At 39.8% G+C, this 13,005-nt stretch overlaps 1 protein-coding gene across 10 annotated transcripts in view; it reads right to left on the reverse strand.

Annotated features, from left to right (window-relative positions):
- The window catches only part of trak1a (trafficking protein, kinesin binding 1a), a 30,504-nt gene that overhangs the window by 14,456 nt on the left and 3,043 nt on the right, over positions 1–13,005 (reverse strand). For 2 of the 10 annotated variants that reach the window (XM_055042312.1, XM_055042320.1), the window contains exons 1-2: positions 12,485–12,709; positions 9,669–9,863 (exon numbers count right to left, since the gene is read on the reverse strand). In XM_055042312.1, coding sequence (XP_054898287.1) covers positions 9,669–9,863; positions 12,485–12,488 — 199 coding nt within the window. In that variant the 5' untranslated portion in view covers positions 12,489–12,709. Of the gene's footprint in view, positions 1–2,669; positions 3,153–6,943; positions 7,681–9,668; positions 9,864–12,484; positions 12,710–13,005 lie in introns of those variants that run through there. The other 8 variants (XM_055042318.1, XM_055042319.1, XM_055042317.1 and 5 more) reach the window with 7 other exon arrangements.

The following is a 13,005-nucleotide window of genomic DNA, read 5'->3' on the forward strand; positions in this document are numbered from 1 at the left end:
CTTTATTACCCACATAAACAACACGCTAGTCTTTAACCTAACTAATGAGTCAGAAAAGATAAGCTACTGAGCAGTTTCAGAGGTCAGAGTGTAAAACTGTATAGTTATCCATCTCCTTCATTTGCAGATTCAGTACATGTCTCATCATGGCTGACTTTTCCACATTCCACCACTGAAGCCCTAAAAAGAAATTTGATCACGTCTGACGTTTTCAACGTTTATCTTTAGCAAAAAGGGAATGTGATGCAAAGAATATGCAAAACAGTAATGCAAAAAGAATCGGCCCATGCAAAGCCAACATTTTATCATCAACACTTGGAACAACAGCGTGGCTGTCAGAAACAAGATATACAGTACGTTGTAAAAGTATTTATACCCTACAATGTTTTTTCATGTTTTACAATATTAGGACTATAGCCTTAAATTTTCACCATGGCTGATGAAAATGGAGGTATGCTCAGCTATGACCCTTCACGTTCAACTATAAATGTAGGTATTAGAATGGCCCAGTCAAAGCCTAGACATAAATAAAGAACCTTACAGCACAGTATAGTTTGAGTACGGCAAAACTGCTCTGTGTTATTATATTGTGCTTTCAACCTCTGTCTGCTATTATTTGGAAATGTTGGCAGCCTTTTGTGAATCTCATGGTTAAAGATGAAGATTATTTTAGGGACACACACTTTAAGTGCTGCTTTAGGAATTCTAGCTAATTACCGCAAATGTAAATATAAAGACAGCTTGAAGAATCAACTACATAATCACTTTGTGAAGATTTTAAAATATTAGTAAAACAGTTTTACAGCCTTTGTGTTTTCATATGCAGGTGTGCGTCACCTGTCTTAACATAAAAAAATAACAACCGTTCATGCCATAAAGACCAACCCTTATAAAAAGCTAGTGTTAGCATCAATGACGACAAACCTGAGGTTAATAAATAATCAGAAAAATAAACTTAGATCAAAATCTTAATCTGAACTGTAGCATCAGCAACAAATAGGCCTAAGGATGAAACGCACAAATGTACTGTAATACCCATTCAGCCCCAGATCCGCCCATATACTTGACAAACCACAACATTTTGTCTTCATCTGCTATCTGCTGTGGAAGCGTGGAAGGACAGGGTGCAGCCTGTTCCCTGTCACATTTCATATTTGTGTACGTGCAGCTAATCAATGACCATGCTGGCTTATTTCCACAAAAATACTCCTCCCAGGTGAAATGACTAAACAAAAATACATGACGATGAATTAATGCACAAAGCATTCGGTGCCAAGAGGAAGTATTCATACTTTACTGATTAACATTTTATTAACAATTTAGCTTCGCAGACAAAAAGAGGGAGGAACATGTTGATGAGGGCAAGTCTAACATAACAGAAGGTAATTTAAGACAGATACGTTCACTCTACCCACTACTTCTTTAATGTGAAGGACGTAACAGAGAAGACGCATTTTGTCTTGTTCAGCCATTTCAGTAATAAAAGGTGTAACAGTCCAGAGAGTTATATTAATATTATAATGGATGTTATTAACCAATAAGACCAATTAACCAATATTGGTATGCTTTTATTGGTAATTTTCAAGACGACTGCCTGAGTCACAGACACATTTAGCCCACTACTGAGTAGTACAAGGATACTAAGAAAACACATAGCAAGGAGCTCTTGTTATCTTAATCAATTCCCTGAACACAGTCTGTTGGGACTGATGACATGTAACACAATGGGATTTCACTAAAACAATCATTTCCTTATTGGACTTGGGTTAATATGGCTTAACTATTTATAAAAAATTAACTAGCACTGTACAGCCTCTCTTGTCAACAGAAAACTTAAGATGCAGCTACACGTAAAATGCTAATTCATGCTTATATTAACAATGCAACGATCAATTTTTCCCGGGGGTGATTTCCAGTGGTCTGATTTGCCAAGTTTGATTTTGTGCGATTAAAAATTATTTTCTGGAAAATCATAAGAGGCAGCAAGTTACTTCACAGATTTTCAAATCGAACAAAAATGAAAATGCATGAGAGCATATGTCGAAAGCAGTGCACTATGTTTTTATTCCACACAGAAAATGTTTTATCAAAAGTGAATGTTATTGATTGATGCATTAATAAGCCAAAAATGATTAGATTTTTCACTTCTGATGCATTTAAAAAAGTGAAAACAAACCCTAATATTTGACCTGCCGATTACCTGTTACAAAAATTGTCTAATTCCGATCATGGGTCAATCAATCAGGGAACCTCTAATTATGGAGATAGTTTCACATTTAAACATCTTAGCATGTTTTCTGTCAGCGTAATTTGCAACACGGCTGCAAATTCTGCAGTGTGGAGTTACAGACGAGGCTGAGGGAAACACTCAGGCACAGGGAAGCAAACTCTAAGGCAACACACAGGAAAGAGCTGTTGTTGTTTTAACCAATCAATCCCCCAAAGCACAGTCTGCGAGGAATGTTGATGTGCAACACACAATTCATCTTAACCGTAATTATAATATTAATTACAACATCAGAGTTTATTTTGTCATTCAGGGGGGATGAGCTACAAAGGAGGGACTGTACGTGCAGGACAAACACATGATTCCACAGAAAAAAATTTCCATCTATATGCTTTTGAAGAAGCAATGAGGACTATTGATGATCGCACTAACCAGTAGCTACCTTCATAAAGCATTTGCTGCTCTTCATCCATGTCTTCATTCTGCTCATCCTGCTTGTGTCTTCCATGCCTGGAGAAGCCAGGTTCCACATCTTCATCCTCCTCCTGCTGCCTTGTGCTTTCATGAATGGGCAAACAAACATATTCCTCGTCCTGATCCTGGTCAGAGAAGTCCAATGTGTCCTCATGGCCAGACATGCAGAGAGCCATCCTCCCCTTCTGACGCTACAGCCAACCAGTCCTCAGAGGCAAAGCCATGTGTCCTACCTGGGGCCGGTACATTGCTGTAGGTATGATCTTTGACAGACAAATGTTTGCGCTTCCCTCTTGAAGTACATGTCTCTCTGACAGGGTAGATCCCGTGTTTGTATGTGTTGGATAGCAGCCTGATGAATACGTAGGAGTGTGAGTATCAGCTGTCCCTTATCGCAGGTCGGTAAGAGACTACCAGACAGCTCAACTCCTCCTCTTCTCTTCTCTGACTGGTCAGTCTGCGGCCTGTTCTACTTAAACACAGACACGGGGAAGAGAGGTACATCCCCACTTGTCTCATATTTAAAGTTAGAAAACTGGGTTAGAGCAGATTAATACAACAGATGAAGGGATTTAAAGAACATAATTCCTAACTCTGTAATCCACAACTGTTTAATGCAGATTTTTATTTCGGTGGTGGAGAGACACAACTTACAGGTGGAAAAATTAAAGGTGTTGAGTGCTGGTTCTTACTCAGGTTAAAAGGAAGATAAGTCATTTTACAACCCCTCTCAGGTGATAACACCTTGGTACAGCCCAGCCCAGTCCAGCCTCCATGGCGACACTGAAGCTGGGCAAACAGCGACAGTCACTGGTTTCCAGGGTGTGGCGTGATAAACAAACCCCCGCAGGTGAAAGGTTTTACATGAATCCAGCACACAGTATCATCAAGCAGAAAAATATTTCCCTGTCTGTCCTTATTCTGATGACATGCTGTATTTCTACCTTTCAAAACATGCATTCCTTTCAAATTGTGTCATAATGGCTTTTTTCAAACCACAGAACTGGTTTGGGCAGAAAGTAGCCACCGTCCCTCTGCCTGGTTTTTCCAGTTTGATTCCTGTTGAAAAGGACAGATCTGCCCTCCCACAGTGCTCATTCAGGAGGCAACCATTCATCTGATAAACGTGTTTAATTCAAACACAATGACAGCCGTTCATTCTGGTTGTTGTTCGATGTGCTGGACCTCTTGGTCAGAGGAGGGCATAACTTGATTCGGACAGAACATCTTACACACAAACCAGCGTGCTCAAGCGTCAAGATATTTTAGCCGAGTTCCACACAAACCAAAGGGTCTTTAACAGACTTCCAAATTGCAAAACATTAGGACAATAACAGCAAAGTTTAGGTGAACTCTTAAATGAGTCTTTAATCTTTTCAGAAAGTCGACAGCTTTTCTTTCTGTTCTGCCCTTTACGCTGTCTAAGTTTGGAACTGGTGGTACAAGTGGTTCTGCAAAAAAACTCGGTTTGCTTTTCCAACACCCGAGAGTCACATCATAATAAACATTTCATCCAGTTTATTTTGAACCTCCCTCTGTTTTATTCTGAGGTTCTGTGAAGGGCAATAATAGGTGGATATGGTTGGACTACACAAGTGACATTAATTATGCTAATACCCCTATAAACAAAAGCCCTATTATCACTAAGTACTACTCAATAGAGCTGAATTATGATTTTAAAGAAGTTCACTTTCATTTTTGAAAACAATTAGGAAAAAGCTTTTGACTAAAACATTAAATATTCTCTTCTGCTCAACAAAATGAAACCAGTGAGCCTCAAACTTTTAGAAGTGATCATGAGCTTTAGTCCATAATACTAGTTCTTTGCACAACCCTCATGCTTTTCATTGTAATTAGTTTAGAAAAGTGATTCCAGGTCTGGACGACCTTGCATGCTTGAGTAGCTCCACTCAATAGTCCCACAGAACAGCTCTGTTGTTCTGCGGACAATAAAGGGCTTCTCCACAAACAACATTCATTGCTTTCCTGGTCACATTCACTCTTCTCAGCCCATATGTTTTCTTTCATTCTTGCTTTCGTGCTTAATTTTAATAACTTGAATCAGTTTCTCTTGACAGACGCGTTTATAAAGTTACCAAACGTTTCTAATATAACCAGTGGCTTTATTTCCAAAAAGCAAAAGTGGAAATAAATTTGCTGAATGAGTATCTGAAAGAAGTCAATTTTTAACAACTTTTTCTACTCTGACAGGTTAAAAAGTTTGAATAATTAATCCAAAACTATTTAAAAAGACATCCCCGATTCCCAGCTGGCCTCCACATTCCCATTGAAACAATAGATCTGAGTTTTTCCCACGCCCTTGTTCTGATTGGACTCAGCTCATTCGGCCCAGTTCTTTTGAAGGCTTCTAAAAGCGACAAGCAGTGTTGCAATCTGTCGTTAACAAAAAAGGGACTTGGAGCCACATGCAAATCACTGAGCTAAATATAAGCCAACTACTTCCCCCCCCCTCCTCATGCCGGGCTCAGAATAAAATCAGCTGCTTGCTATTCCTGCCTCCATGAGGAGATTTGTCAAAAATAATCCCCTCGATCTGGTTGCCAAGAAAGTCAAAACACCAAACATTAGAAATCAAAGCTTGGCTGGCAGCCACGGTTGAATAACACAGCTGGAGATAAAGTCTTATCGGAAAGGTGCTGTTATGTAAGAAAATCTACAGCATCCCTGACACACATGGCTATTACAACACACTAACATGAAAGTAATTATTTTTCTCCTCCATCTGAATAATATTAACAAGAAATGTGGAATTAGATTACAATTAAAATTTTTCAAAAAATACAAGAAAGTCACATAAATGCAGCGGTGTACAAAACATACCTAATCTTAGGTCTCAGAAAAAAAACAGTGTGTTATGAGCAGGCGGTCAGCTGACACATTATACTGAAAGCTGCAGCGCAGCCAGATCAAAGCAGGCGACAGCAGACATATCACAGACACAGCCGGAGCCACAGCCTGGTGACACGCTAATGACTGCTCCAGCCTGCTGCCGTTAGTCCCACCTGTCACATGACCAGGTACCATCACTCCGGGCATCCTCAACAAGTCACAGGCACCAGGACCAATCTGAGGGATCTTTATCCACTGTATCTGGTTACACACTCGTGCTCCTGAAATGTAACCCTACATGATGCTGTAACTGACCTTGGCGGATTACATAAATACTTCTCGCTGCACCAACACCTGCAGAGACTTTACTGCTTGGTTATTCCTTTACATAATTATCCTTGCTGGTGTTAGTCATACTTTTGTTTCATTCATTCATTTGAATGTGCTGTTTGTTTGTTTCTAGTAAAGCACGTTGAACAGCTTTAAAAAAGTTATCTATTTGTCAAGGTGCTGAAGCGCTGTGATAATATTGGAGACAATCGACTGCTGAGATCGCACATCCAAATAAGTTCATTTAGGTAACGTCACTAAACACAAAGAGAATCATTAAGATGCCGTTCAATTACATGCTATGTGGTTTATTTCAACAATATATTTCCTATGTTGTTTCCTATGATAGCTCTTTTGAAACAATAAACTGCTTTATTAATCAGTCAGGATTATAGCATTTATTATAGCATAAACTCGGTTTACTGAAGGTACGCCTCAACATGTACTGCCAGCAAGTCTATTTCCAGACACAAAAAACCTGAATAAAACTTACATTTTCTTTATCTTCTGTCACCACTAAGTTTAAGTTTCATCTGGTTTCTTTAAACCTGGATGCACCAGCTAACTTGTATATTTTTTGCAAAACCACATTCAGAATGTCCCCGAATCCAAAGCCAGCATTTTCTTTCTCCTTTTAAATTTTTTTTAAATTAATTTTATTCATAAAACAAGGGTCTTTCCTCGTGAATTACACGAGCCATCCAGCAGGATGGCTAGAAAACAAATATTACCAAAAAAGTTAACAGCACGTTGCAAGCAATTACCCACTGTCACTACGTGCTTGTCCAGGAGGAGATTGCTGAAAGTCAGTGACTTGATGTTGTCTGCTGCATGTCTTGATAGAACAAAAACTTTATGAGCAGTCCATGACTCAACAAATCCTAACCACTTAATGATATGAACAGTCTTCTTCACAGCACAGTGTGACTACAGAGCCTGATTATACATTTCTTCATATAACCGATCTGTTTTTTCTGTTACCCACCTTTGTTGTGAATTAGTGTTGTATAAATATACTGAACTCAACTTTAACAACTCTTACTAACGCATATTGTCTCTTACCATCCGTACACTCTTCATAGTACCAGTCCAGCTCATAGTAGTCAGCCTTGACAAACCTCTGGCCTCTGGTGTGGCCTCGTCTCTTCATCCTCACTGCTCTGTTAGAAAGACGCACCAATGTTCCAGCATGTTTAGCCCTAGCATCTTTGGTATGTCCAGCATCCCGGCATGGCTAAAGAAGTTCAGCTGCCACTTAAATGTGTAATTCCAGATAGTGTCTGGGGATCAGTCAGTCATTTCTGCTTTGCCCATGCTTGGTGGTTAGCGGAGGCCACACAGGTTAGAACAGGTCCTCTTATTCTCATTATATATCCTTTTAGCTTGTCTGTTTATTAGTCCTATTCATTGGATATCTGGTGCCATTTTAGCATGTCACTTTACAGAGATGTTGCCTGCGTCATCAGCTGGAAGAAGGAAGAAAAAAAATCACTGTTGTGTTTATTTCCATCAGCAGAGGGTCTTCTGTGAGTCTCCCCTTGACCTCTAGTGTGTTGTCTCCTTTTTTCTGGTCATCAGTTTTCCTCAGTCATTCCAAAGCTTCAGAGCAAAAGCTGTAAATCCCATCGTCTTCAGATCCTTTAAAAGCTTCATGTTAGTTTGTTTTCCTCTTTTGGCCAATTCCTTGGTGTTTCAGTTCCCTTAAGGTCCAGTTCTGTCCTTTATCTGTGTTACAATACTATCACTAACACTGACCCACACATGGAGCTCTGCATCTGCATCTCAATGAATACACTGACAAGCAGCAGCAGCAGCAGCAGCAGTCACGGGTTTTGCAGCAGAAATGATGCTAACCATGACAACACTACAAGGGAGGGCTTTGAGGAAGCTTCTGGCCAATAAAAAGGAAGATTATTTCCCAGCATGCTCCCGCCTACTGCTGCATGTCAGCATTTGTTCCCTCCTCTCCTCTACTTTGTCCTTCTGAGGGGTTGCTACAGTAACAGGCTCTGACTCCAAGGCTTTTCAGCATGGAGAAGATGTTAGCAGGAAACGCCGTGTAGCGTTGGCAGTGGTGACGTGGCTGGCCCAAAACGGATGAACATTTTTGCCTTTAAAGGGAATCAGTCACCACCTTGAGAGTGATGAAACAATTTCACCAGCTGGAGGCAGGGAACATAATTCTAACCTACAGTGCATAAAAAATACATAGAAACCACATTATTTTAACTGAGAAACATAAACATGGTGTAAGTTTACAGATTTAATGCACTTTAAAGTACACTGCTTAAATGTCTGAACTGTGCGTGATTCAATAGTGTGAAAAACTACAACAGTTATTAAAAGACATGAAACTAGTTTATTACTAATGTGCTTAAAGAAATATTAGTTATTAGCTTTCTACAGTACTGCTGAAGGATAGTAAAAGATTCCTTAAATTACGGTATGTTAATATATAAATATAAACGTAACTGTTTAAAATATGAATCGTGATGATTATTTTGACTGTTCTGAAATATTACCCAAAGCATCTGATCCAACCCCTGGATCTATTTCATTGGAAGAAATCAGAATTAAAGTTATTTTCTAAAACCTTGATTTTTCTCAGTATACTGTGCTTCGAAAATATCAAGACTTGTAGTAAATCACAGCTGAGCAGCTGCAATGCTTTTCAATGCAAATCAGAACAAAAGAAAATCAAATGGGATCAATTCTACCAATCAGACAAAATATCAATATAATCTGTGTTTGGTTAAACATGTGGGTGGCATGTCATCACAACAAAGCTGATCAGCCGCCTCCATGTCACCATCTCCTCAGACATGACCTTCTCATGTAGCTGCCAATGCAAAGCTTTGAAAAAATGTTGTAAAAGAGTGCCGAACATGTGATTTAAGATTGGGCCGCTAATTGTACAAATAAATGCTTACACGATGAGCTGTACCACTCTTTATGATATCTGGTTTGATGATTCGTGCAAGATCCGTAAGCCTCATGGCCTGACAGACACCCATATGTCCCAACAGAGCTTATTTATAATACGGCCTCAGGGTGCCGATACCCAGGCCATCTGTCAGAGCTGACAAGCAACTTTCATTCATGGCAGATCCTGACAGCCAGGAACTCTAATACCTGGAAAATGCAGACAAATAAGGGGGAAAAAAGCATGGCAGAAATCCCAAAGAAACCGTGACCTTGTTGTTGTCTGTGTCTGCACAGGCCACAGTGACCCAGTAGTCACCGAACACAGAGGTGAAGTCTAAGTTTTCAACTGAGAATATAAATAGAACATATAATCTAATTTAAGTAACATTGCTTTCACTCTAACCGAGTCACTATTCAAGCAGACAGCAATTAGAACTGAATAATTAATGGTGAGAAAAAAAAGAAAAACTTCTGTTCTCTGGGTTTGCTGCGTGTGACATTGGCACGTGTTTCAGTGAGCCTGCTTGTGTTTATTGGATTCTTAGGTAGCTATGTGGGTGTGTGTGTGTGTTTTCCAGCTGAAACGGTGGCAACACTGAGGCAGTTTGATAAGACAAAAGCAGACATACGCATAAAGCGCAAGTTCAGAGCACAATACAAAGCTGAACAATAACCCAAGCATTAAGAGAGGCAGCCGGTGTTTGTTTTGGTAACCATGTCCACATTGTAAATGGAAAGATGACCGCCAGAGAAGAATGTCACTAACCTCTCCGACTTAAACAATTAAGAATTTTCTAAATATAGTTATTATTGCAGTGTTTGTTTTTAATTTGATAGAACTGCAAAATAGAGTTGAACTTACAGAAGTATTTGAAGGTCTCTTCTATTTGTTCATTGGTAAGGTCAAGGGAAGAATCGGGATCCACCAATGGCGTGTGCAGCCAATCATCCTGATCATAACCGAAGATGGTGTCGGCCCTCAGCTTGTAGACAGGCAGCTGCTCCTCCAACAGGCTGACAATCTCAAGCTCTGGCAAGTCAGCACTGTTACACACATCTGCACAAAGAGAAGGACAAGATAGTGTTCAATGACTGGTCCTTTCTTTGGGAATATGTTTTTACAAACAATCATTAACTTCTATCAAATGATGAAAGAAGATTAACAAAAAACTTCAAACTCCAGGCTGTTACATCCTAAAAAGCCTTTTTTGTTAATACTAAAATAAATTGTCTACTTTTTTCTGAGGAAACACTTGTTCCCTTAAAGAAGTCCTGGTTGTTCGTTTCACGCAGCTGAAAAACTAATAACAGCCATGTAGTCAGCTCGAACTGAAGGTGCATGTTGCCCTCTAGTGGGCGATCAAGAAAAAAGCAGGGCTATCTAAAAAAAGTGACCAACTGAAAACCTATTGAGTCGGTTTACAAAAGATACTCAACATAAATCTCAAATGTAACCTGGTTATATAACTCCTCAAAACTACATTAACGAGACCAGGTGTGTTGAATTAATTTAGAAAGACACAAAGTAAAAGAAATCTGGTAACTCATGGATCGTTTACAAAAGCACCAACATCATTTGAATTTGTAAAATTTTTAATAACATTTCTACAACCACAAGTTTTCTGTTCGTTTATTGGGATTTCACTCTATTAGCCAATACAATAACTTTCTCCCTGTCTTTGGACTTTCTCCCTGTCTTTGGACAGGGAGAAAGTTATGGAGATGTTTGAAGTGTCGTTAAATTCTAAAGTAATATTTTAAATCATTATAATTTTATGGAATACTGTTCATTATCAGAAAAATTATACCTTGAAACTTTGAAACTGAGTCAAAGAGGGTTTGAGGTTTATGAGCTGCAGAGATTAGTATTTAAGCTGACAGGATCATTTGTCATCCATTCTACAACTCTGGTAGAAAACCATTGTTGAACTATTTTTTCACAAGCAGTGCAAGAGCTGCAGTAAACATCTGGAAGAAGGTGCTCTGACTAGATGAAACCAAAACTGAGAGATTTGCCCAACACTAAAACATCTGGCAGAACTCTAACATTGCAAACAAGCCGATATATCTGAAACCCATAAAGTCTCTGCACAAAACAAAATTAATGTTGTAGTTATAGTTTCCTCGAGAAATGTGAAACAGCAAAGCTTGAACTGGCCACTGAATGAGAATCAACACGGAGAAAAAAAAATGCTCTTTGTGTTGCTGCTCTGTCGCTCCACTGTCTGTCTATGACTCCCTGACAATGCCGTCTGTTACAGTTTGCTAATCCAAACTGAATGACTGACTGTGCTGAAAAATGCACACACACATAGACACACACGCGTGCAGCAGCAGCAGCTGGTGAATCATTCGGCAAGCAGACTCAGTAGTTTTCCTGTGTGTTTCAGGACACAGGAACATAACCCATATTCAGAAAACATAAAAATATTTATCTGTATTTTCAATTGACCAATTTGTTCCTATAGAATGTAGATGTTCTTTTCAATGTCTGGAAAATAGTGTAGCTTTTAATATTTTCAGATTAATATTTTCATTTTTTTATGTAACCTTTTTACATTATAACATTGAATGGTTTGATAGAATCTGAACTTTACTATCCATCAAATCTATGGATGTTTCATGTAGAGGTACTTGGAAACTATGACAGCAATTTGGTTGATTTCCAGGTATTTCTAGCTAAATGTAAATGTTTTTTCAGAACAAAATTTTTAACATTAAGTCCACTGATTATAGGAATTATAAAAATAAACAATTTAACTAAATTCCGCTTATGTATATTTTGCGTTCTTGCTGAAAACTGTAGAAAAGACATCCTATAATTGAGAATAGAAACTTCTTATTGTTGGGAAACCTGCACCAGTCGATCACTTAGACAAGGAACTTAATGTAACACAGAGTTAGAAACTTCAAAATAAACTCAGCACAAACAGCTGGCGATGTTCAGTCTATCACAATCAACTATTGCTTGGATAGGATCATGAGGATTTGAAGTTCCAGGTCACTCTTCAACTGTAAATATAGACCAGATGAAAAGAAAATAAAAGCACCAGGAACAGGATGACATTGGTTGGATCAGACGCTGGAATAATCTGCTGTCACACCGTTAGTCAAAGCAATAAACACATCGGGATGAGTGCAGCTGACAGAATCATGGTGAAGTCTGGGGGAAAAACCCCCAGAAAACTTTTGAAATTCAAGATCAACTACAGCAGTAGTGTCCTGCTACTACACTACAATACGAAGCACCTAACTACCAACACAGCACATTCAGTAATGTGGAGTTAGGTAACAGAAGAGCAGTGAACCCACACATTACAAGCATGTGAACTGGTTTCCAACTGGCCACATGGTACTGGTGTCACATTGCTGAACCACCTGGATGAGAGCACTGAAGTTGCTTAATATAAAGAAGACGTTCTGACACTGAAGTTCAACATGGCCGCCTCCTGGTGACCACTACAGTGGAGTAATGCAACTTGTGGAAAATCTTCAGTCATGCACTCAAAGAACATTACGTCATTCTGTTCTTTAAATTACAAAGACTGCACAACTACAAGCGAGCAAGAAACAATTTTTATGACAACAGAAACACACAGACAAACATAGGGGTGATATGTACTGAGCAAAACTCTGCTGAGAATGTCCGTAAAGTTTAGGAAAGACCACTGTACTCACTCATGGTGTCTGGAGCCGGACAACCACCTACTCTCCTGTCCTTCAGTCACATTTTCCACTGGTCCAGGAGAGGGACAGAGGGGACAGAGAGACAGACAGAGAGAGAGACGGAGGGAGCTAGGAGGGTGAGGCACAGGAAGAGCTAGAGAGCGGCTGCTAAAAGTTTTCGGACAACTCTGTGTGTGCGCGAGACAAAAAGGGAGGAAAGAGGGGAGGGACGAGTGGAGCGGAGAGGAGAGAGACCCGAGCCAAACTGGTCTGTCATGCCTGACATGCCGATGACGACAACCCCACTGACCGCCCTGCCCCTGGCTCTCCAGCGTTCTCCCTCACCCTTAAAGCCGACAAACGCGGTGGGGCACTTCCTGCGGGTGAACGAATCACAAACTTTCTACAAGCCCCTGATCCTTTGCAAACAGAGGGAGGTAACGGCATGCCTGACCCTGTTCCCGACCGTCTGCCTGCATCAGCCTCTGGGTTGGGAACCAGATGCTTGAAATGTGTGGGAGGCAGTGAAATTT

This window comes from Poeciliopsis prolifica, unplaced genomic scaffold (assembly GCF_027474105.1).
Source record: "Poeciliopsis prolifica strain line A6 unplaced genomic scaffold, Auburn_PproV2 SCAFFOLD017, whole genome shotgun sequence".
In the NCBI taxonomy this organism is placed as follows: Eukaryota; Metazoa; Chordata; class Actinopteri; order Cyprinodontiformes; family Poeciliidae; genus Poeciliopsis; species Poeciliopsis prolifica.